Source organism: Corvus hawaiiensis, chromosome 27 (genome assembly GCF_020740725.1).
Source record: "Corvus hawaiiensis isolate bCorHaw1 chromosome 27, bCorHaw1.pri.cur, whole genome shotgun sequence".
NCBI classification, from domain to species: domain Eukaryota; kingdom Metazoa; phylum Chordata; class Aves; order Passeriformes; family Corvidae; genus Corvus; species Corvus hawaiiensis.
In genome coordinates this window covers 1,748,497-1,771,852 of record NC_063239.1, presented here as the reverse complement: position 1 = coordinate 1,771,852, position 23,356 = coordinate 1,748,497, and the positions used below count along the sequence as shown (strand labels likewise).

General features: G+C 52.1%; 2 protein-coding genes across 8 annotated transcripts; both read left to right on the top strand.

The window, feature by feature from the left end:
* The first annotated feature begins 196 nt into the window (after positions 1-196).
* On the top strand, positions 197-6,194 carry LOC125317611. 7 transcript variants are annotated; one of them, XR_007200133.1, is made up of 4 exons: positions 197-776; positions 1,028-1,194; positions 3,573-3,710; positions 5,264-5,925. XR_007200133.1 is itself a non-coding variant. In XM_048287481.1 (4 exons), exons 1-4 carry the CDS (start codon positions 467-469, stop codon positions 5,940-5,942), a joined length of 639 nt encoding a protein of 212 aa, XP_048143438.1. In that variant the 5' UTR covers positions 197-466; the 3' UTR covers positions 5,943-6,194. The 7 variants fall into 7 exon arrangements, 1 of the variants encoding a protein (XP_048143438.1); XR_007200132.1 differs by having other exon boundaries at positions 3,557-3,710; XR_007200130.1 differs by having other exon boundaries at positions 3,457-3,710.
* A 2,037-nt stretch (positions 6,195-8,231) lies between these two features.
* CHMP7 (charged multivesicular body protein 7) lies at positions 8,232-18,476 on the top strand. Its single transcript, XM_048287443.1, has 10 exons — positions 8,232-8,585; positions 9,474-9,648; positions 10,918-11,103; positions 11,759-11,892; positions 12,262-12,310; positions 13,259-13,378; positions 13,960-14,058; positions 15,183-15,243; positions 15,776-15,937; positions 16,696-18,476. Exons 1-10 carry the CDS (start codon positions 8,296-8,298, stop codon positions 16,758-16,760), a joined length of 1,341 nt encoding a protein of 446 aa, XP_048143400.1. The 5' UTR covers positions 8,232-8,295; the 3' UTR covers positions 16,761-18,476.
* The last annotated feature ends 4,880 nt before the right edge of the window (positions 18,477-23,356 follow it).

The window sequence follows — 23,356 nt, the reverse complement described above, 5'->3', positions numbered from 1 at the left end:
CTGCTGCACGTTATCACGGGAGAAAAATTAATTCCAAGAAAAGTCTGATCTTACTGGGATGGTGGAGGTGCGGTGGGATGGCTGCCGGGAGTGTTGGAATGGAGGGGCTTTGGGAAGGACAGGCACGGGAAACTTCAGAGCCCCTTCGAGTACCTAAAGGGGCTCCAGGAGAGGTTTCCAGGTCTGTTCCAGGATCGTGATTCTGAGAGAAAGCCGAGGCAAAGAAAGTTTGTTAATCTTTTCCTAGTCCTGAACTCTGCATTAATCTGTTAATCTTTTCCTAGTCCTGAACTCTGCGTTAGTCCCGAGGTCCCTTCCTGTCGCCTCCCCGGTGACTCACCGGAGGCTGTTAAAAAGTTTGCAGCGCTGCTTTCCTCAGCAGTGCCGGAGGCAGAGGAATGTGCAGGTAACACATTCCAGGTGTCCCTGAAAACAGGGCCAGCGCTAAGGCAGGGTTACAGGGAAAATGCTGCTCACCAGGGAGATGCTGCTCGCCAGGGAAAGGGCTCCGTGCGTCCACAACCCGGGTGCCAAGGGGCTGCTGAGCCCATCATCCCACCAGCAGGAAGGCAGGAAGGCTCCTTGGATCCAACTGCATCGGTAGGATCAGAGCTCATCCATGCAGGATGTGGATATTTGGGATATTCTCTTTGGTGACTGCACTCATCAAACAGTGGCCATCTGGTTGTCTCCTTGCATGGGGAATTATTTCAACCACCATTAATGAAGCTGAAGTGTGATTTCGAGGAGAAGAAGCGTTCCTGCTCATTTCCTGGGTGGGTACTTCTATTACGAGCCCCAAAAAGTATGCAGGGCCTTTTGTTTAACCAAAACCATGTGCTCTGTGCTTTGGATACCACTGACTGCAGCTGAAGTCACCGCAGTCCTTAGAGAATGATTCATTTTGCAGTTAGGCCAGAACTAGGATGAGGTTTAGGCCTAGGACTAAATGCTAATAAATGTGCAAATGGGATGGGGCAGGACCCTGTCCACCCTCTCTCTGAAAATTCAGCCTGATGCTCTTTAGGGAGCTGCCGTGCCTGAAGTCAGCCGGGATAAATCGGGATGTGCGGGAAGGGGCACACGGAGGTGGAACGTCGCAGTTTGCCCCGCGGTTTGTCCCGGCTCCCAGGCCAAGCTGATGCCTTGAGAGGCCACCTCAAAACAGAGCCTGGACAGAAGTAAGGAAATAAGGTGGGTATTTATGTGAAAGGCCTTCAAAGGTACCCCTGGGAGCCAGAAGCCGCTGCCCAGATGGGCCCCAAGGTGGGCCCCAGGTCACGAGTTCTTCACACTTTTATAGGTTTGGTTCTTTGCATAGCAGGGTTAATTCCTCAATTAAAGCTTCAGTTAATGATGGAGTTTCCCCAAGCTCAGCCCCTTCTCAAAGGCTTTTGGTTTACACATTTTGGGCCTAGGACAGTCTGGGTGTCCTTGGAGAGCGGGCCCAGAGAGGCTTTGTTGTGTCTGCCCAGCACAGAGAGCAGAAGTGAACAGGCTGCAGGAAACTCCAGAGTTACACAGCAGGCAGTGCAGGGCTTGAAAATATAAAAGCTCAAACCTAAGGTATCAATCCCAGCAGTGGGAGACCCTCAGCATCCAGAGCCCGGGATCCCATCCTCCTCCCACCAAACACTTGTTGGGAAGCCTCAGGGTTTTCTCTTTCTGTCTCAGTCTCCCCATTTACAAAACCGCCCTGAGTTATCTGTGCTGACAAACCACAGGGAGGTATTTACACACCGCTCCGGACAAGGGCGCCTCAGGGTCCGGCCTGAGGGGGTTTAAGCTGTGGAGAGAGGTCAGCAGGGCCACCCCCTCCCAGTGCCTGGCCATCCCCAGGAGTGGGACACTGGGCAGACACATCGTTCCTTCTCCTGGAGGAAGCACTGCGGCTTCCATGTCGGGTGGATTTTGGGCAGGCTGGCTGGGTGAGAAAGGGGTCCGTGTTTATCTGCCAGGGCCAGACCTCCAGGCCTTATCACCCCCAGCCTGCTTATCCCCTGGAGCCAGGAGGCTGCTCCCCAACACCACCCTGGGGGGAAATTGGGCACGTTGAGAAGAAGATTTGGGGTGTTCAATCCTCCCCTGGCTTGCTCAGTTCTGCTGCAAGGGGAGAATGAAACGAGCGGGAGGGTTGGAGCTGGAGCTTGGCTGGCCGTGGAGAGAAGGGAGGGCTGGAGCCTGAAATTCCCCCAGGGAACGGAGCAATAACAAACGGGTGACTGGGGAAGCTGAGCCTGCTCACAGCTAATGGGTAACCCCACACAGGCTCCTCCTGTGGCACACGCTGCCACTTCAGACCCTCCAAATGTTCCTGTCCCGTCTGACTCAGCGTCTGTTTGTCCAACATCCCGCTCTGCCAAAGCTGGGGCTGTGGGAGGCTCTAATCTCCCGTCCCAGAGCGGCTCGCTCGGAGCCGTGGCCCTCAGCCCGCTCTGGGGTACGTGACCATTCTGGTTTTGTTTTTGAGCATCACGCCTCAGTTTTACCTCCAGTTCTTTGTTCCCTCCCGCCTGTTTTGGTGCCTGCGAGGGAGCTGAGGCCACGCGATAATTTTGACCTCTCCCCCCTTCCACCCCCCCCGCCAAACGAGTTATTTGTCTCATAAATTCCAAGTTCCTCTTTGAAACAGAGAAATAATTAAAAAAAAAAAACCCTCTTGCAGTCTGTGAACTGCACGAGAATGGAGCTCAATTCCTTCCCTCCTTGGGCAAGCCTGGGCAAAGCACCCCAGCCCTCCGTGCCTCAGTTTCCCCTCTGTGGCGAGGGGGGCTCAGATTTCTGCCCTCACTCCCTTCGCCTGCTTTATTTTTGGGTTTTGGGAGGTGCTCGGGGCAAGCAGGTGGATTTTTCATCCTTTCTCCCTTCCCCTTTCCTGAGGCAGCTTCCCAACCTCTGAGCAGGCAGCCCATGGGCAATAAACCCTTTAAAGGAGCCCTTGTCCTTCCCCTGCCAGCCCAGAGCCCTAGAAACGGGGGAAAGGAACAGGGAATGCAGAGGCTGGACTCAGATCTTTTCCCTCCTCCATTCCCTCTCCACGAACCAGGACTTAAAAGGAGCTCTGGGATGAAGGAGAGGGTGAGGGTGAGGGTGTTGCAAAACCCCGTATCCAAACCCCGTATCCAAACCCCGTATCCAAACCCTATATCCAAACCCCACATCCAAACCCTGCACCCAAACCCCATATCCAAACCCCATAACCAAACTCCGTATCCAAACCCTGTACCCAAACCCCAGCTCCAAACCCCATACCCAAACCCTTCACCCAAACCCCAGCTCCAGAGGCAAATTAAAGATTGGGTTTGGGGAGTTAAACCCTGAGGACGCCCTGGATCTTTTATCCCAAATTTCTCAGAGCACGTGGATTCCTTCTCCAGCCAATCTCCGGTTTCATTTCTATCTCGTTAATTAATTTATACCGCTGGGGTTTTTTTTTGTTTGGTTTTCTTTTCCCAGAGCTGAAATCCCAGGAGGGGTTGTGCCGGTTTGGGCTGGGGAGGGAGCCCAGAGTTGTTGAGTTTTGCTCACGGGAGCTGTTTTGGGTTCTGTGCTGAAGCCGGGGTCGTTCACAGCGAGGCGTTCTCGGTGCTGCTGAGCGGGGCCGCACAACCTCACGGCTTTTCCTGCTTCCAGCGGGACAGGAAATGAGACTTTGGGACTGGACACAGCTGGGACAGGACACATCCCTGGCCACGGGAATGTTCAGCAGGGTAACGCTGGTGGAGAATCATGGAATCATGGAATGGGTTGGGCATTGGGAAGGGGGCTTAGAACTCATCCAGTGCCACCCCTGCCATGGGCAGGGGCACCTCCCGCTGTCCCAGGCTGCTCCAGCCTGGCCTTGGGCACTTCCAGGGATCGAGGGGCAGCCACAGCTGCTCTGGGAATTCCATCCCAGCCCCTCACCGCCCTCACAGGGAAGAATTCCTTCCCCATATCCCACCTAACCCTGTCCTGTGGCAGTGGGAAGCCGTTCCCTGTGTCCTGGTGATGCCATGAAGATTTTTTGCCTTTTCTTTTATACCCCTGTTAGACCTTTTTACAGCTTCTGTATTCCCAGTGCTTTTTGCCTACATTCTTGGACTTGTTTGTCAAGCTGAGAGACTCAACATTTTAGAAGCTTCGTAGCCAGGGATCAGTGTGCCCCAGAGCCCAAGGTCCTCTCCAGAACACATTCTGTAAACCAAGGTAGAACCATCCAGGGGAAGGTTCCTTGGGGAGGGGGGCTCACTTGAGCCTCTCATTGGGGAATCTTTGATAGATCTGCTAATTAGTAAAAACCTATAATGTTCTACCTGATCTTTGGGGGCACACTCGGCGGGGTGCATCTCGATGCACATGACCTGGCCGTGTGCACCTAAGGATCCTTACAATAAATCCCAAGGTAAAATCCCTTTTCCCCTTCTAACCGTGGCTGACTCTTGATTTTAAGACCAGGAAAAGGCATCACTGGCACTCCATGCCTCAGAAATTGTCTCTCTCCCGCTTTCCTCCCTCCAGGCACTGCAAGGCCACAATGAAGCCACCCCAAATCCTCTGCAGGTGAACAATGCCAGCTCTCCCAGCCTTTCCTCACAGCAGAGCTGCTCCATCCCTAGGGAATCCCCCTCTGGAATCACTCCAGCAGCTCCATGTCCTTCCTGTGCTGTGTCCCAGGCCAGCTCTGAGGTGGGGCCTCACCTGGGAAGGGCAGAGGGAAGCAGGAATATTTGGAATGATGGGATTTATCTTCCCAAACACAGGGATCCCTGGATCCCTGCTTTCCCAGGAAGGACAGAGGGGAAGCAGGAACGTTTGGAACTTTGGGACTAGGGGATTTACCTTCCCAGATTCGTGTGCTGGATCCCTCCTTTCCCAGGAAGGACAGAAAGGAAGCAGGAACGTTTGGAATGATGGGATTCATCTTCCCAAACACAGGGATCCCTGGATCCCTGCTTTCCCAGGAAGGGCAGAAGGGAAGCAGGAATGTTTGGAATGATGGGATTTATCTTCCCAGATTCGTGTGCTGGATCCCTGCTTTCCCAGGAAGGGCAGAAGGAAAGCAGGAATGTTTGGAATGATGGGATTTACCTTCCCAGATTCATGTGCTGGATCCCTGCTTTCCCTGGGAAGGGCTGAGCACCTGCCTGCCATGGGAAGCCGGGAAGGAATTCCTTGGTTTGCATTCCTTTAATCCCAAATTTCTCAGAGCACGTGCATACCTTCTCCAGCCAATCTGTTTTAATTTGTATCTTGTAAACTACATCATGTTTTTTTTCCACAGCCACATTTCCTATCTCAGTGTCTCTTCCTCTCCCACGGGGACTCCCAAATCTCTCCCCATCCCGCTGCGGGGGAGCAGCCGTGTGGGGCTGCTGAGCTTCCAGCTGGGATCCATCCACTCCGGGAGTTTCTCATCCGGAGCAGCGCAGGATCAGATCATCCTTGGCTCTTTTTACCCCCAAACATGTGATGCCTGCTCCAGCCGCCTCCGGATCAAGGCCAAATCCCTCAGGTTGACAAACAGAGCCCCGCGGGCCTCCTTTGAACAAAGCCTCGTGATCCCGTGCTGCCCTTTCCTTCCTGGATCAGCGGTTTTTTTTGTCCCTGATAACACCCAGAACGCGCCCTCCTTAAAGCCAGGCTGGATTCTGGCGGGAGCAATCCCAGCTCCTCAGGTGGGAATGGCACAAAATGGTGTTCTTTTGGGGCTAGAAGTGGAGGGATTAATAAGAAATGTCAGCTTGGAAGGAGCTAAAAATAAACCCTGAGTGTGCTGAGTCATTCCCTGATTTCCATGAATCGCTTTAGAGGCAGCTCTGGGACCTGCTGCCGTCCCTGCAGCATCTGGGGCTGGCCAGTGGAGCAGGGCCAAGGTGGTGTCACCGAATTCTGGGGAATTCAGACCATCGCTGGCTTTTTCATTCCAATTTCAATTCCCTTTCCTCCCCAAGACACTTTGAATCAGACTCCGAGTGTGGAAAAAAATGGGAATGAGAGGAAAGCAGCTCCACCCGCGGCTGCCAGAGCCTGGCGTGAGGTCCAGGCCGGCTCAGCAGCCTCGGAAAATCCCTTCCCCATGGCAGCAGCTCCGTGTCCCGACTCGCTGAGGGCTGCTTGGCTTTTCCCTAAATTCCAGAGGATCCTGTTTGCTTCCCGCTTTTTCAGCAGCGTTGAGTCCTGCTCTGGAAAATCCCAGATTTGGGGCTGGAGGATGCAGGGACAGGGAAGGGAAGGGAAGGGAAGGGAAGGGAAGGGAAGGGAAGGGAAGGGAAGGGAAGGGAAGGGAAGGGAAGGGAAGGGAAGGGAAGGGAAGGGAAGGGAAGGGAAGGGAAGGGAAGGGAAGGGAAGGGAAGGGAAGCTGTGGCTGCCCCCAGATCCCTGGAGGTGTCCAAGGCCAGGCTGGACGGGGCTTGGAGGCAGCTGGGATAAGGGAAGGGATGGGATGGGATGGGATGGGATGGGATGGGGTGGGATGGGGTGGGACAGGACGGGATGGGATGGGGTGGGATGGGATGGGATGGATTGGATGGGATGGATTGGATGGGATGGGATGGGATGGGATGGGATGGGATGGGATGGGATGGGATGGGATGGGATGGGATGGGGTGGGATGGGATGGGGTGGGATGGGATGGGGTGGGATGGGGTGGGATGGGATGGGATGGGATGGGATGGGATGGGATGGGATGGGATGGGATGGGATGGGATGGGATGGGATGGATGGATGGGATGGGATGGGGTGGGATGGGATGGGATGGGATGGAATGGGATGGAACGGGATGGATGGATGGGATGGGGTGGGATGGGATGGGATGGGATGGGATGGGGTGGGATGGGATGGGATGGGATGGGATGGGGTGGGGTGGGATTTAAGGTCCCTTCCAACCCAAACCAGTCTGGAATTCCAGGATCCCACGGAGCAGAGAACAGGGCTGCTCCTGCCTGGGTCAGGAGGACACAGGGACAAGGATGAGAAGCCCCAGAGTGGGACCCACGGTGGGGTCTGACCCCAGCCAAAGGAGTCCCAAATATTTATATATAGAAAATAATATAATAACTATAATAATAGGCATTGGAGAGGTGTCCTGGGTATATATTTATATTTAATATACATTTAATTTATATTTAATTTATGTTATATTTATATTTATATTTATATCTATATTTATATTTACATTTATGTTTATATTTATATTTATTTATATTATATCCGTATTCATATATATTAGTATTCATAATCATATTCATATCTACATATATTAATATTAATATTAATATTAATATATTATATTTATGTTTATTCTATATCCATATCTATATCTATATCATATTTATACCTATATTAATATTATATTTATATTAATATTATATTAACATTAATATTAATATTTATATAAGATACGCATTCTTTTTTATATCTATAGGGACTATACAGATATAAATAAAAGCTCTCTCTCTAATATATTATAATATTTTAAAATATATATTACATAAAATTCTCTATAAATTGTACATTATACAAGCATATATGATATATATTGTGATATGATATAATAGAATAATAATAGATTATTATAGACTATATAATAACATATCAAATTCGATACATTCTATATTAATTAATGATAATATAGTATTCTATCCTATCTATAATGTATTATATAATATAATATAAATAGATTCTATTATATCCTATCTATGATATAGTATTATATAATATACTTATATTATATCCCTATTATTAGATACTAATTAATATTTGGTTGCGATATTATACATTCATTAACAAAGTTTTCTTATAATATAGTTTATGCTGTATGTACATTATATTATCTATTATTATCTATTATTATCTATTATTATCATAAGCATTATTTTGTGGTATACGATGAAAATTAATAATAATAAATTAATATTAAATTAATGTTACTATTATGAAGAATGTTGAATATAAAATTAATACTCTAGAACATAGACTTTCTATATTGTATGTATGGGAAGCATCTATTATCTATATAATTATTATATATAGACCCAGATAGTCCCAAACTCCGCCCCCACCACCCCGATGACATCACCAATAACGTCATGAGTGACGTCACCACGCGGGATCCCGGGGGGTTTAGGGGCGGAGCCCTTGAGTGCCTTCGGGCCGTACCACCGCGGGAGCTGAGGGGGGGGACGGCGCGGCCCACTCCAAGTGAGGCGGGGGGGGCGCGGGGGTGGCACCGCGCATGCGCCGTGCGCGTCTCCCCTGAGGCGGGCGGGCGGCCGGGCCGGGCGGAGGCCGCGGCCGAGCCGGGGGCTCGCGTAGATGTGCAGCCCGGGGGAGGCCCCCCCTGGGCCGGCCCCGGCCGGGGACCTGCCCCCGGAGTGGGAGACGGATGACGAGCGCATGGCCTTCCTGTTCTCGGCCTTCAAGCAGAGCCGCGAGGTGAACAGCACCGAGTGGGACAGCAAGATGGCCTTCTGGGTCGGGCTGGTGCTGGCCCGCGGCCGGCAGAGAGGCGCGGTGAGGACGTGCCTGAGGGAGCTGCAGAACGGCTTCGAGCGGCGAGGCAGCGTCCCCTTGGGGCTGGGCACCGTCCTTAGGGAGCTGCTCAGGTAAAGGAGGTCGGGGCCGGCCTTGGGGAGGGTGTGGGGGGTGTCAGGGGGATGCGGCTGGCGATGGATCCGTGCTGTGCCAGCCTGGAGGGTGAATTCTGCACTGTGAGGCCCTGGCACAGGTTTCCCAGAGCAGCTGTGGCTGCCCCATCCCTGGCAGTGCCCAAGGCCGGGTTGGACGGGGCTCGGAGCAGCCTGGGACAGTGGGAGGTGTCCCTGCCCGTGGCAGGGGTGGCACTGGAGGGGATTTAAAGTCCCTCCAACCCAAACCCATCTGGGATTCTGTGAATTTCGGTTTGTGTTGTGTGTGGAATTTGGGAGGCCTGTGGGAGGTAAAGCTGGACAGGGAATCAGAGCTCACCCAGGGGCTCGCAGGAGGTTGTGCAGGGGATCCCGCAGGAATGTTGGTGTTGAGCGAGGTGGTGTTCCCTGGAATGCTGAGGTGCCGCAGCTGCCGGGGCACGGGGGATGTGTTGAGCTGCTGTTTGCAGCCAGAGGTTTTGTGCTGTGGAACTGGAGCCTGGGTACCTCGAAGAGGCTCAAAACAGCAGGAGCTGTTGTTGCAATTTAATATGGAAACAGAACTATCCAGAAATGGCTGATTACCCTAAAACTGACCCTTCCTGTTCATTTCCTCATTTGATGCCTCATCAGTTTCGAGTCAGAAAGCTGGGAGAAACTTGCAGAAGGGGAGAAAGAGTAAACAAAAGGCACTTGGGATGCAGAGGAAGGTGAGGAGGAGTGGAAACCTCTGTGTGCTTCCAGCAATAAGATCTCAAGTTTGAGCTGGATCTGGTGATAGAAAATGCCACTGGAATTGAGGATGTGGAGGATTTCCAAGGTTCAGACTGACTGTGTTCAGTTCCATGTGAATTATCTTTTCCCTAGACGTGGGAAGCTCCAGAGGGAGTCAGACTTCATGGCCAGTGTAGACAGCAGCTGGATCTCGTGGGGTGTGGGAGTTTTCATCCTGAAGCCCCTCAAGTGGACCCTCTCCAGCGTGCTGGGGGACAGCAAAATTCCCGAGGAAGAGGAGGTTCTGATTTACGTGGAGCTGCTTCAGGTGAGTGTTGTTGAGAGCTTTCCCGAGATTGTGCACCTGCAGGAAAACCAGGAGCCGCTCCGTGTGCTGGGGAGGAAGGGTCAGGGTTGAGCAGATCTTCACTGGTGCTCCTGAGGTGTTCCAAGTCTGGAGAGAGATGGATGGAGGACCTTGGGGGTGAGAAGTGAGTTGGATCTACTGATGTTCCTTGAAACGAAGGGAGATGCTCCAAGGGCTGGAGCCGGGCTGGGAGAGCTGGGGGTGCTCACCTGGAGAAGGGAAGGCTCCAGGGAGAACTCAGAGCCCCTTCCAGGGCCTGGAGGGGTTCCAGGAGAGCTGGAGAGGGACTGGGGACAAGGGATGGAGGGACAGGACACAGGGAACGGCTTCCCAGTGCCAGAGGGCAGGGCTGGATGGGATATTGGGATGGAACTCCTGGCTGGGAGGGCGGTGAGGGGCTGGGATGGAATTCCCAGAGCAGCTGTGGCTGCCCCTGGATCCCTGGAAGTGCCCAAGGCCAGGCTGGAGCAGCCTGGCACAGTGGGAGGTGTCCCTGGGCATGGCAGGGGTGGCACTGGTTGGGCTTTAAGGTCCTTCCATCCCAAAGCACTCCGTGGTTCTGACAATGACCTTTCACTGTCTCCAAGAGAAAGGAGGGACAGGATTCCTTGCTTGGCTAGGAAGGCAAGAGCTGTGCTGGGAGCTTGCTGTGAATCCCAGGCTGGAGCTGAGGACATGAGGAGCTCTCAGCCCGAGCTCCATCTGTTCCAGGGAGGAACAGGGGATGGAGCCTGGTAATCCAATGTCCCACCAGCTTCCCTGGGCATTATCCAAGCTGCTTTCACTGGGAGCATGTGCATTCCCATGGGATTGGATCTGCCCTGGGATCCTGTCCCAGCCCCTTTTCCCTCTCTGTTCCTCTGTGACTGGAGAAGCAGCCCCAAGCCTTGCTGTGGTGTCTGGGTTACTGTGTGCAGCAGAAAAGCAGGAAATCTTTAAAGGCAGGAATTTTTATTTGGTTCAAACCTGGGGAGGGATTTCCAGGAAGTGCAGGGGAAGCCAATTGATTGCCTTTGTGGTTCCTGTGCTGTTCCACAACGTTTCAGGGAATGTCAAGAGCGGAGTCTTGGTTTTCATGGGCAGCTGTTCTGAGAGTTCCCTACAGCTCATTCTGAAAGTCCCTCCGGAATAAAATAGGAAGTGTCCAAGTTTGGGAGGAAGGAGGTGTGGGAGGGTTTGGGAAGAGCAGGAATGCTGCGTGGGCTGACAGCATCCCTGGATCCCTTGCAGGAGAAGGCAGAGGAAGTTTATCGCCTCTACCAGAACTCTGCCCTCTCTTCCCACCCCGTGGTCGCCCTCTCCGAGCTCCGTTCCCTCTGTGCCGGGCTCTGCCCGGATGAAAGGACCTTCTACTTGTTGCTGCTGCAGCTGCAGAAGGAGAAGAGGGTCACCATCCTGGAACAGAACGGAGAGAAGGTACAGGGTCAAGGTGACTGCTTTTGGGTGGTATCATCCCTGTCTTGCATTCCATCTGCCTGGAGAGAAAACTTTGGTGGCTAAAATGGCTGCTCTCTGTCTGGAAAGGTAAATTCCACGTGCTCCAGCGTTGTTACCTGGTTGGGGGTGACATGAAATCCTCATTTTTTGCATGGCAGGTTCTTCAAACATTTGTAATAGTTCCTATTTAATTTAAGAGTTCAAAGCTTGGCAGATCCTGCAGGGTGACTACTCCAAACTACACAAACAACGTTCCACACCTCTGGAATCAGCATGGAATTCCACGTTGTGTGGAAGCTTTTTCTGTCTGCCAGTACCTACAGCTCTGAGATTCCACTTCCCCTGCAGTGTTCTGAAGTCCTTGGAAGTGTGACATTCCCATTTACCCACTTCCAGAGCCCTGGGACAGCTTTAAATCTCCCAGGTGTTCTGTTAAGGCTTTCCATTTCCACTGCTCATCCCTGGTCCTGCCTAGTTTCATACTAAGCGCTGTGGTAACTGGGGCATCCTCATGACTCCAAGGCCTAAACGGGGAGTGCAAAAACTCCTTTTCCTTCCTTCCAAGTGAAAGTATTCCTGGTGCAAGGCTCAGATTTTTGGGAAGTGACTCCAGCCTGTGCCCATCTAATTTTAGATAGTGAAGTTTGCCCGAGGCCTCCACGCCAAGGTGTCCCCGATGAACGACGTGGACATCGGAGTTTATCAGCTGATGCAGAGTGAGCAGCTGCTGTCACAGAAGGTGGAGTCCCTTTCCCAGGAAGCAGAGAAGTAATTTGGGGAAGGGTGGTGGGAACATCTGTGGGGTGTAGAACGTTGGGCCACAATTAGAAGCTGCGTTCTCGTGTTATTCTTCCCTGTTCATAAACAAAACGGTCCCAGCCGTGTGCTGGGACAGCTTTTCCAGCCTGTGTTCCCTCTGTCCCCACGAAAACAAGGTGCAGGGAATGGCTGTGAGGAATGTTTGCAAGGATTTGGAATGCATTCAAGGATTTCTGGGAAGCAACAGCGGTTTGAGGGTGGTTACATCCAAAATGCTCCCTTGTGGTCCCCTCAGAGCGAGGCACAGGGTGGTTGTGGTGTGTAAAATAACCACTGCTGGCCAAGGAATAAATTTCCCACTCTTTTTCCATCTTCCAGGTGTAAAGAGGATGCCAGGAGTGCTTGTAGAGCTGGGAAGAAGCAGCTGGTAAGTGGAACTGCCAGGGAAATGTCCTGGATCATGCCCAGGGTTAAACGTGGGGGCTTCAACCCAGGGGTGCTCAGGTGGGGCCAAAGCTCTCCTTAAGGTGAAGATCAGGATTTATTTTATTTCTATGAAGGGAAGTGGAAATAAACTCTTAAACCCACTTGTTCTGTGTGTGCCTCAGGGATTCCTGTTTGTTTTTATGACACTGCCAATCCCAGAATATCCCGAACTGGAAGGGACCCACTGGGAATCAACAAAATCCAACTCCTGGCCCTTTTTTTGAAGTATTTTTTAAATTTGTCAGTTTAATTTTTTTTCTTGACACGGTCATTTTTGGACAAATTTTGCACAAAAACGTTCCCAAGCTGGAAGGGACCCACTGGGAATGATCAAAATCCAACTCCTGCCCCTTTTTCTTTTTAAATATTTTTTTTTAATTTGTCAGTTAAATATTTTTTCTCAACGTGGTCATTTCTGACCAAGTTTTGCACAAACACAAACACCCATTTCACAACCTTTCTCTGCTTTTTCCTCCTTTCTGTAGGGTGCAGCAGGCTACAAATACCTGCTTTTAATAGCACGAAATTCCACAACGATACCCTTTTTTTCCTGAAGGAAACTTCAGCAACCAGGACTGTGAATCGTTGCAGATGCCAACTGGAATATCTTAGATGCCCTCACCTTTCCAAAGTAGGCATCCAGGATTTTTCTGCTGGATACCAACCCAGTGATCCAGGAATTCCTGGATGAACCCCCTGAGTTCAGCTGCAGCCTGGAGGTCTCCTGGCTGTTCCGGCTTTTTAGAGCTTCATCCCAGTTTTCCCACAGTGGCGCTGGGAATTCTTGGACTCAGCAAAGTGGGACCAATCCCAGGGAAAGGGAGACAATGCCGGATGTGTGTGCAAGGCTGAGCTGAGGCTCTGTGTGTGTGTTTGTGTCCCCGCTCAGGCCCTGAGGTGCCTCAAGTCGAAGCGGAGGACGGAGCGGCGCATCGAGGAGCTGCATTCCAAGCTGGATGCAGTGCAGGGAATCCTGGATCGCATCTACGCCTCCCAGACTGACCAGATGGTACCGTGGGCTCCTCCCTCGTGCTCCTCCTCCAGCCCCTCCCTTCCCACCCATTCCCTCGCCTGTGCCTGAGGGGTGGGACTTTACCCCTGGAATATCCCTCTGGATAAAGCTGCCTCCGTCCTGGTGTTTCTCCAAGGATCCTGCTTGGGAAGCAGCTCTGGAGAGGAGCTCCTGCTGTTCTTCTCCAGCATCGTGCATCTTTTAGTCTTTTAGTTTTTATTTCAAGACCTTTAATGCCTACCAGGCTGGAGTTCATGAACATTGTGCGTCTTTCTGTCTTTTAGTTTTTATTTCAAGACCTTCAATGACTGCCAGGCTGGAGTTCATGAACATTGTGTGTCTTTCTGTCTTTTAGTTTTTGTTTCAAGACCTTCAATGCCTGCCAGGCTGGAGTTCATGAACATTGTGCATCTTTCTGTCTTTTAGTTTTTATTTCAAGACCTTCAATGACTGCCAGGCTGGAGTTCATGAACATTGTGTGTCTTTCTGTCTTTTAGTTTTTGTTTCAAGACCTTCAATGCCTGCCAGGCTCATGCAGCACTGAGCATTTTTTCTCTTTTTTCTATTTTTATTTCCAGGTGTTTAATGCCTACCAGGCTGGAGTGGGAGCTCTGAAGCTGTCCATGAAGGATGTGACTGTGGAGAGGGCAGAGAACCTGGTGGATCAGATCCAAGAGGTACTGGAATAGGCAGTGGGGTGTGGATATTCCCAAGAAACCTGCCCAGATATTAATGAATTATGAATTCTTTAGTTTCTTTTAATTATTTCATTTCTTTCCTTTATGGCACCAAAGCAAACTGACTTAATTTTGAGCTAAAACATCAGCAAGAAAAAGATTTCTGTGTCTTGTGTTTTTGCTTTTATGCATTTTAATTCACTTTAGATTTGTGCATTTCAGGGTTTTTTTTGATCAGCAATATTGGGCAAGCACCCAGCTTTCCTAGAAAGTCTTGAGGTGTATTAAAACTACAAATCAAACCTTTGGAAGCTGGAATGCAACTGTGTGCATTAAACAGCCTGACATTTAATTTAATTTAATTTTATATTTTATATTCTATTTCATGTTATTTTGTGTTATTTTTTGTTATTTTTTTGTTATTTTTGTTTCATTTTATTTTATAGTCTATTGGATGTTATTTTATATCTTATATTCTAGTTGATGTTATTTGGTATTTTTTTTTATATTTAATTTCATTTCATTTTTGGGGTTTTTTTTTCCATGGGTTGGACTTGATGATCTCAAAGGTCTTTCCCAACCTATTTAGTTCTGGAATTCTGTAATCTCCTGCATTTCAGTGAGGGAAAGGAGTTAATTCTGCAGGAACTGAAGTGGAGAGAGCAGTCTGGCTGCATAAGCTGGTGTGAAAAACAGCAAAGGATTAATTTTTTAGCACCATCAGCTCCAACTGTGACTTCAGCTCACGAGCTGAGGGGCTGCAAAACGTCGTAGCTGAGACGTGTTGGTCTTCGGCTTCCTGATTCTGTAGCCAAAGCTGCAATATCAACTCAATATTTATGCGAAAAAACTCAAAATCAGAGGGATATTTTTAATTCCACTGTGAAATTCTGGTTCAGGTTTGATCCTCAAATGTGCCACGCTTGCTCTTGTTATTGATTATTATTAAATAATCTTCATGTTCTTCGTGAAAACCGTGGTGGAAATGTCTTCTGCACTAATTGCTGCTGCCTTTAGGTCAGCTTTGGAGTTGTTTGTTGATATTTCTGCTTTTGATAAAGCAGCTGCAGTAAGACGTCAGATCAATTTCTGGTCTCTATCTAATTGTGTTTCTTTTCCCTCAGCTTTGTGATACTCAAGATGAAGTAGCCCAGACTCTGGCTGGAGTGGGGATCAATGGTCTGGGTATGTCCTGGGGTTTTTATCCTCTGCTCCCTCCCCACATTTAGCAGCTTCCTGGGGGAATAAACTCTTCCTGAAATCCCAAAGTTGGTGCCTCGAAGGATGAGGAGCAGGGAGTTCTCCCCTCTGACAATTGTGTTTATTCATCTCCAAATCCTCGTGGTCCCCATTCGGGGCTGGGTTTCAGTTCAAAGCTGTGGAATGCTGATTGAAATCTATTTTTAGGGTGGCTGCTGCTTTGTTTTCTTGACGTGATGAGCTTTTTCCTCCGGCCTGGGTGCTGCTGCAGCTTTTTGCCTCTGCTGAAAGGTGCCAGAGCTTCTTGGCCTCAGCAGCAAAATTTTTCTACGAGGAAAAAAAATTCTCCTCGCTGAGATCAGCATTGAGTTTTCAGTCCTTTTAAAGAAGTGCAGGAAATTCCTTATGAGTGACAATGGATGGGAGGAAGAACAGCTCAGTTCCACTTGGATCTGTCTGTGCTGTGAGGATGCCACTGGATCCTCCTTGGAACTGAAATGTTTTCTTTCATCTGCAGAGATGGACACGGAGGAGCTGGAGAAGGAGCTGGACAGTCTCCTGCAGGACTCGAGTAAGGATTCCGTGGATCTGCCTCCCGCTCCCCAGAAGGTGCTGAGTCCCCCCATCTCTGATGCCGAGCTGGAAGCTGAACTGGAGAAGCTCTCTGTGTCTGCTGGAGGTGGGAATGGCAGCGGGGCCGGGGAGGGAACTGCTCTGGGAGCTGGGACAGCCCTGAGCAGCCAAGGGGGTCAGCAGAGCTCAACCCCAGTCCTGAGAGAGCTGGGAATTCTGCCTGGATCCTTTGCCTGGGGGTGGAGGGAAAACTGAAGGCTCTGGGAGGGAGCCCTGCCTGGATTAATTGCTTTTTAAAATTTAACGAAGTTGTACGAAGCCAGGCAGTGTTGGAAGGGATAAAACAGGATTTGTCCAGCACTCAGCATCTTCCTGGCCTGGAATGCTGACTCTGTGTTAAGTGGGACAGGCCTGCTTAAACTGGTCCTTATTTACTGATAAGTAAATAAATAATAAGAATGATAAATAAATCCTATTTCATGATTTATTAATGATCTTTTTGGGTCCCTTCCAACTCAGGATATCCTATGATTTAGCAGCAGTGAATGACCAGAGTTTATGGGCTTGAACTGAGCTTTCCCTACACCTGTCTTGGACAGCTTCAGCTTTCCTTTTGGGAATCTGCTCGTGAGCAGTTCCACAGCACTGGCCATGGAGTTTTCCTCCTGTTTGGGCAGCTGATAACCTCAATTTCTAGAGAATTCCCCATCAAACATGAGCCACGTGCTTCCAAGGGGATGGAACGTGTGATTCCGAGGGATGGAGCTGAGCAGGGAAGCACCGAGGCACTCTGGAATTTCATTATTTAGTTGTGGATGTGTTTGATGAGTTCTGATCTCTTCTCTGTTGCAATTCTCTTCACAGATTTGGCACAAAATACTCCCTCTGCTGCTTCTGAACCCAAAACAGCTCTGGGACTGAATCTCTGAAGAGCCAGCAGAATCCTGCTGCTGCAGTTTGGGGAAGTTGTCTTAATGTTCCTTAACTCATGACCAGAACTTGAGAGGAGAGGGGCGACACCGCCGTGTCCGTCTGGATCTCTCTTTGCTCAGCAGCAGGATCTCCTGCCGTGACAATCCACTCTGGACCTGGCCCCAGCTGGTGTTTGTCATCTCTGTGCCGACATCTGCACTGGTCTCAGTCTGACTCGTGGCCCCAAGTCACTGCCACATCCAGTCTTCCCTCCTGGGAGTGCAATTCCAGTGGAGATAAACTCTTCTGTGTCCATAACAGTGCTCAGTTTTGGGTTTGGTTTTCATTTCTCTTCCTTTGCTGTGGCTGATGTTGAGAATCTGAGTTGCAGCAGCGTTGCAGTGGCTCAACATTTGGCTGTTCGTGTGGTTGTTTAGAACACTTGGCACTTCGGTTCTGCCCTTGCCATTCCTGCAGCCAGCTTCAACGCCCCGTGGTCGTCGTGTCCCTCCCTGTCTGCATCCTGCCCTCACAGCCAGGCACTGCAGCTGGGCAGCTTTGGGAGATTTTGGTGCTGCTCGGAGAGGGCAGCAGTGGCAAGCACAAGACAAAAGAATCCCTCTCTCTCTGCAGTGACGTTAAGGCCTTAAAAGGGAGACCTGCAAAAGATTCCCCTGGAGGAGCTTCAGGCTCTTGTGGCGCTGCCATCCAGCTTTTTTCTGCTGCCTCTTGAAATTGGAGCTCTTGGCTATTTTTGTGTCCTCCCTGTAAGCAAAACTTCTCAGGAGCTGCAGGGCACCAGCTCTGAGCTGCTGAGGAGGGATTTGGGGTGGGAAGAGAAGGGATCCCTTGTTTTCCCTTCAGGAGAGCTCAGCCCCACGGAGCAGCCTTGGCTTTGCCTTCAGCCTCGGCGCTGCAATCCCTCAGGGCTGCGTGCTCCCAGAAAGCCCCAAACGCAGCCCCTGGGCGTGTTTGTCATGCACAAACCCCTGAGCACCACACCTGCAGCTGCTCCAGGGCTGTCCCTCCCCACACGAGCCCATCCCTCATCTTTTGCAGGTCACTCTTTATCCCTCGCGTGCGCACGGAAGCGCGGGAAGCGCGATCCCCGAAAAGCCGAGCTGTCAGGAGGGGGATGTGCCCTTCCCTGGGCTCCCTGAGCGTGGCAGGGCAGTGCCTGGCTGCCTGGGCATGGATTAGCAGCCCTCTGCCCCTCTCCCTGACTCGGAATGTATCCCAGCGCCACTGGGAATGTATTCCCAACACCACACAGAATGCATCCCAACACCACACAGAATGTATTCCATTCACTGGGAATGTATTCCCGACACTACACGAAATGTATCCCAGCACCACTGGGAATGTATTCCCAACACTACATGGAATGTATTCCCAACACCACACGGAATGCATCCCAGCACCACTCGGAGTATCCCAGCACCAATTCCAGGCTGCCTCTCCAAGCTCCAGCGCTCAGTGGCAGCTTGGGGCAATGGGAACGAGGGCTGGAATTCCCCTCCTGGGAATGATTTCCCACCCAGCTCCACCGCAGGGCCGGCCGTGGGGGTGTCCCCGGGGGCTGTGTCCCCTCTGTCGCCGCTGGCCACTGCGGGCTCCTGCTGGCCCAGGGGGGTGGCCGCAGCTCTCCGGTGCCCAGGCTGTCCGTGGAATGCTGTACAATGGCTCGAAGCTCTGTGTTCCTTTCCTTTGGAAGTAAACGGGAGAAAAACCTCGCTGTTTCCAGCCTGTGTGTGACGAAGGGGAGGGGAGGAACCCGCGGGGCTCTGGGGCCTCCTGTGCTTTTTCCCTGTTCCAGCCGTGCTGGAATCCAGGGATAGTCCTGGGCTGCTTTATCCAAACCCAAACTGAGCAACTGCTCCACCAGGTTTTAATCTGGGTTTAGAAAAGCCCAGTATTAGACATTACTGCTTTAAATCATTTGTTTTTTTCCTGAGCAGCCTCTGCTGCTTTTTGGGTGGCACAGCCTTCATTCCTGGTGTCGTTTTGGACACACCTCCTGCTTTTCCTTATCTTTCCACTTCTTTTCTATCACTCTGCATCTCAGACCTGCACTTCCAAGGTTCACAGAGTCACAGCCCTTTGCCTAAACCACCTTGCTCTGCCCATGGAGAAAAGGAAATCAATTCTCCCGCTGAATCCCTTGGTTTTGTGCCCAACAATTCCCAAAGCTGATTTTTCAGGACAGATTTCACCTGGCTTCTTGTTCCAGTTGTAATTCAGCAGCACAGACTGGGAGCCTGGTACCGGTGTTCCCTCTGCCTGAAGAAAATCAATGTAAATTGAATAACCTGGTGTATAAAAAATCCAATTATTCCTCCTTCCCTCTAAAACCACGATGCCTAAACTTGGAATTCCCAGGCTGTTGATGCTGTTTCCTCTGGCTGAGGTTTGATCCGATGCCTGGAGAGCTCCCATGGATTTTTCACAGGGCTCAGGTCTCACCTACAACCCGGAGCTCTGTTTTTAAAGCCTGACTCTCCCTCCTTTCTGCCCTGCTCTCAGAACTCGTCCCTTCCCTGGAAATCCGGAGGGATTCCTGCAGGAACGAGCGCTCCCCGCTAATCCTGGGATGCATCAGCCGTGCTGGGAGCGACATTTAGGAGTTAAACCCGAGCAGCTGCTGCTTTATTTGGAGTGGCTGGTAATTTTCTGCCTTGGGTGCGGAGCGGGGGATGCAATCAGGGTGCCTGAATGGAGAATTTTCAGGATATTTTGGTGAGACAGCAGGGAAAGGAAATCAAGGGCAGCCTCTTGCTGGGCGAGGAAATTAAATATAAAAACCCCGAGCTGAATTGCCACCAGAGCGGGATCTTTTCATGCTGGAGAGCTGTTTAAAATAGGGCTTCACTTGAGCCTGGAAAAAATAACTGCTGAAGTGTTGATGATAAAATGAAGCAGCTTCCTCAGGGGAGGAGATTGGATCTCTCCCACAGGAGGAGCTGCTCTGGGCGCACTCGGAGCTGCTGGGTTTGCTTTGCCTGTGGCAGCAGAGCCCTCAGGGAGGTTTTTCTGCATCGGGTGTGTTCCAAAATGCACGGAAATCGGACAAATGGGATCCCATTGCAGCTTCCCACACCAAGCCAGCCCGAAAAGGCTGCTCTGGTTTAAGGGGAGATCCTTTCCTGCAGCCTCAGGTTGTACCAGGGGAGGTTTGGGTCGGATATTGGCACCAAATCCTTCATGGAAAACGCAAGGCACTGGGAGGGGCTGCCCGGGGGTGGAATCACCACCCTGGAGGGGTTCAAAATGTGGGGATGTGGCACTTGGGGACACGGGTTGGGGGTGGCCTTGGCAGAGCTGAGGCCGCACTTGGTCCTGGTGCTCTCCAAGGCCTTTGCCAACCTTAACAATTCCAGGATTCTGTAGCTTGGAGCCCTAAGGAGGAGGAGGAGCTGCCCTGTGTCCTGAGGGAGGATTTCCTGGGAGCCTCCTGCCTTGGCACGGGCCACCAGGAGCTGCCAGTGCCACCCCTGCTGCGATTTACTGAGGGGACAGATCAGTGCCAGCCCTGCCCTGTGTGACAGATCAGTGCCACCAATGCCCTGTGTGTGACAGATCAATGCCACCAATGCCCTGAGCGTGACAGATCAGTGCCACCAATGCCCTGTGACAGATCAGTGCCACCCCTGTGTGTGACAAATCAGTGCCACCGCTGTGTGTGACAAATCAGTGCCACTCCTGCCCTGTGTGTCAGATCAGTGCCAGCCCTGCCCTGTGTGACAGATCAGTGCCACTCCTGCCCTGTGGGACAGATCAATGCCACCAATGCCCTGTGGGTGACAGATCAGTGCCACCGCTGTGTGTGACAAATCAGTGCCATCCCTGCCCTGTGTGTGACAGATCAGTGCCACCAATGCCCTGTGTGTCAGATCAGTGCCAGCCCTGCCTTGTGTGTGGCAGATCAGTGCCACCAATGCCCTGTGGGTGACAGATCGGTGCCACAGCAGTGGCAGCATCCCGGTGTTTGTTTCTGCCCCCCGAGATCCTGAAGTTCTCTGTGCCCAGAGCGGGGATTGGGAGGAAAATGCCCCGTGGGGCACAGCGGGCAGAGCATCCCTGGGGATGAGGGCTCTGCCAGGGCCCTGGGATATCTTGAGTGGGAAGGGACCTGCCGGGATCATCGATCCAGCCCCTGGCCCTGCCCAGAAACCCCAAAATCCCACCCTGGGCATCGCTGGCAGCGCTGCCCAGGCGCTCCTGGAGCTCTGGCAGCCTCGGGCCGTGCCCGTTCCCTGCGGAGCTGTCCCAGCGCTTATTCCGCCCTCTGCGGCCGAGCCTTTCCTGCTCTCCAGCCGGAGCGCACCCTGGTCCAGCTCCTCCGCGCTTCCCCTCCGCGGGAATCCCGAATTCCCGAGGGAATGGCTGCTCCATGCGCCGGCCGCTGGTGCCACCTGCCGGCGCTCCCTGGAACAGCCCCGGCAGCAGCGCTAATGAGGCTTAATTAACAAACCTCGGGGCGAGCGCCGTGACACGGGGAGGGCGAGCGCCCGCACAGCCCGGCGAGCGCGGGGCTTGCGCTGGGAGCCAGCCCGGGCTGTGCTCGCAGGGAATATCGCATCCCTTGGGAAGGGCTCGGGGCAGCTCCTGCTCTCCCCGGGCTCGGCAGAGCTGCCTCGGGGAGCTTTGGTGGCTCTTTCCCCCTGAGCTGACGGGGAAGGGCAGAGTCAGGGATGCCCCAGGGCCACGCTCCGGGATCAGGGCTGAACCAACTTGTTTTGTGCCCAGGATTCGCGAAGCTCGTCCTGCTTTTCCCCACCTCGCTTTTCCAGGGAGGCTTTTCTCCTCAAGAGAGCAGCGGTGGCCACACAGGGGTGGCACTGATCTGTCACACTCAGGGCATTGGTGGCACTGATCTGTCACACACAGGGATGGCACTGATCTGTCACACTCAGGGCATTGGTGGCACTGATCTGTCACACAGGGCAGGGCTGGCACTGATCTGTCCCCTCAGTAAATCGCAGCAGGGGTGGCACTGGCAGCTCCTGGTGGCCCATGCCAAGGCAGGAGGCTCCCAGGAAATCCTCCCTCAGGACACAGGGCAGCTCCTCCTCCTCCTTAGGGCTCCAAGCTACAGAATCCTGGAATTGTTAAGGTTGGCAAAGGCCTTGGAGAGCACCAGGACCAAGTGCGGCCTCAGCTCTGCCAAGGCCACCCCCAACCCGTGTCCCCAAGTGCCACATCCCCACCTGCCTGGAAAAGCATCTTGACTTTCTGGTTGATGTTTCCAGTTATCCCTGAGGTGAAAGCTGATGCGGATTGAGCTGGGAATTCAGGAATGAACCTGAAAGAGAAGCGACTTTACGCCACTTCAGTGAAAGTAAAATCCGTTTATCAAGGATTAAAAGCCATGTCTGGGTGATGTTCAGCCTCCTCCCTGGTTCTGCGCTGAAAGAAGATCTGAGGCCGCTTTGTGTGGGACTTTCAGAAAGAAAAAACTTCCGGGTTTCTACAGGACTTTTTAGACGTGGTTTTTTCCTTTTTTTTTGTTTCCTGGAGAAGGAATTTCGCACTGGAGCCGTAAATGCCAGCTTTGCACCAGTGCAGGACACGGAGGAGTGGCTGCTGTGGGGCCATCTCTGAGCTGTGGCTGCTGTGGGGCCATCTCTGAGCCGTGGCCAGTGTGGGGCCATCACTGAACATGTGGGGCCATCTCTGATGATGTGGGGCTATCTCTGATGGTGTGGGGCCATCTTTGATAGCCGTGGGGCCATCTCTGAGCTGTGGCCAGTGTGGGGCCATCTCTGAACATGTGGGGCCATCTCTGATGGTGTGGGGCCTTCTCTGAGCTGTGGCCAGCGTGGGGCCATCTCTGATGGTGTGGGGCCATCTCTGAGCTGTGGCTGCTGGGGGGCCATATCTGATGATGTGGGGCCATCTCTGATGATGTGGGGCTATCTCTGATGGTGTGGGGCCATCTCTAAGCCGTGGCCAGTGTGGAGCCATCACTGAACATGTGGGGCCATCTCTGATGGTGTGGGGCCATCTCTGATGGTGTGGCCAGCGTGGGGCCATCTCTGATGATGTGGGGCCATCTCTGATGGTGTGGGGCCATCTCTGGGCCGTGGCTGCTGTGGGGCCGTCTCTGAGCTGTGACGCAGCACCCGGGCAATGAAATCAGAGACCACAATAAATTCCTGGGCTCATTTGCATTGAGGACCCTCAAATCCGACTGGATTTTTGTTATTTCCCCCTTCACCCCTCTCACCGAATTCCCACTGACTCACCCTGCGGGTTCCCGCACTCTCCCAGATCCGAGGGGCAGAGTCAGATCCCACCCGAGTGGAATCCGGAGGAATTGGCTCCGGAGGGAAGAGCAGCGGGGTTTGTGAGCAGGGAGGGGCTGCAGGAGCAGAGGGAGCTCAGATTCCCTTTGCTCCCGGCAGCAAATCCCGGCCCGGCCACGGAAAGGATCTGGGAATTCTGCAGGAGGCACAGGATCACCGGCAGGTGAGGAGGAGAGAGGAGAGGGAGGAAGATTCGCGGCGGAGCCTTCGCAGCCCCCGGAGGTGAGTGCCGGCTCCCGGGAGCAGCCGAGGAAGGGAAGCGGGTGGGGGGCAGGAGGGAGAATCCAAACGCTGTCAGCAGAGACCTG

Coding starts and splice junctions, on each gene's coding strand:
- LOC125317611 (XM_048287481.1), top strand. CDS start 467: ATGCTGCTCACCAGGGAGATGCTGCTCGCCAGGGAAAGGGCTCCGTGC. Junction 601..674: donor CCTTGGATCCAACTGCATCG/GTAGGATCAGAG, acceptor CTCATCAAACAG/TGGCCATCTGGTTGTCTCCT. Junction 777..5,263: donor CGTTCCTGCTCATTTCCTGG/GTGGGTACTTCT, acceptor TTTTTTCCACAG/CCACATTTCCTATCTCAGTG.
- CHMP7 (XM_048287443.1), top strand. CDS start 8,296: ATGTGCAGCCCGGGGGAGGCCCCCCCTGGGCCGGCCCCGGCCGGGGAC. Junction 11,104..11,758: donor TGGAACAGAACGGAGAGAAG/GTACAGGGTCAA, acceptor ATCTAATTTTAG/ATAGTGAAGTTTGCCCGAGG. Junction 12,311..13,258: donor GAGCTGGGAAGAAGCAGCTG/GTAAGTGGAACT, acceptor GTCCCCGCTCAG/GCCCTGAGGTGCCTCAAGTC.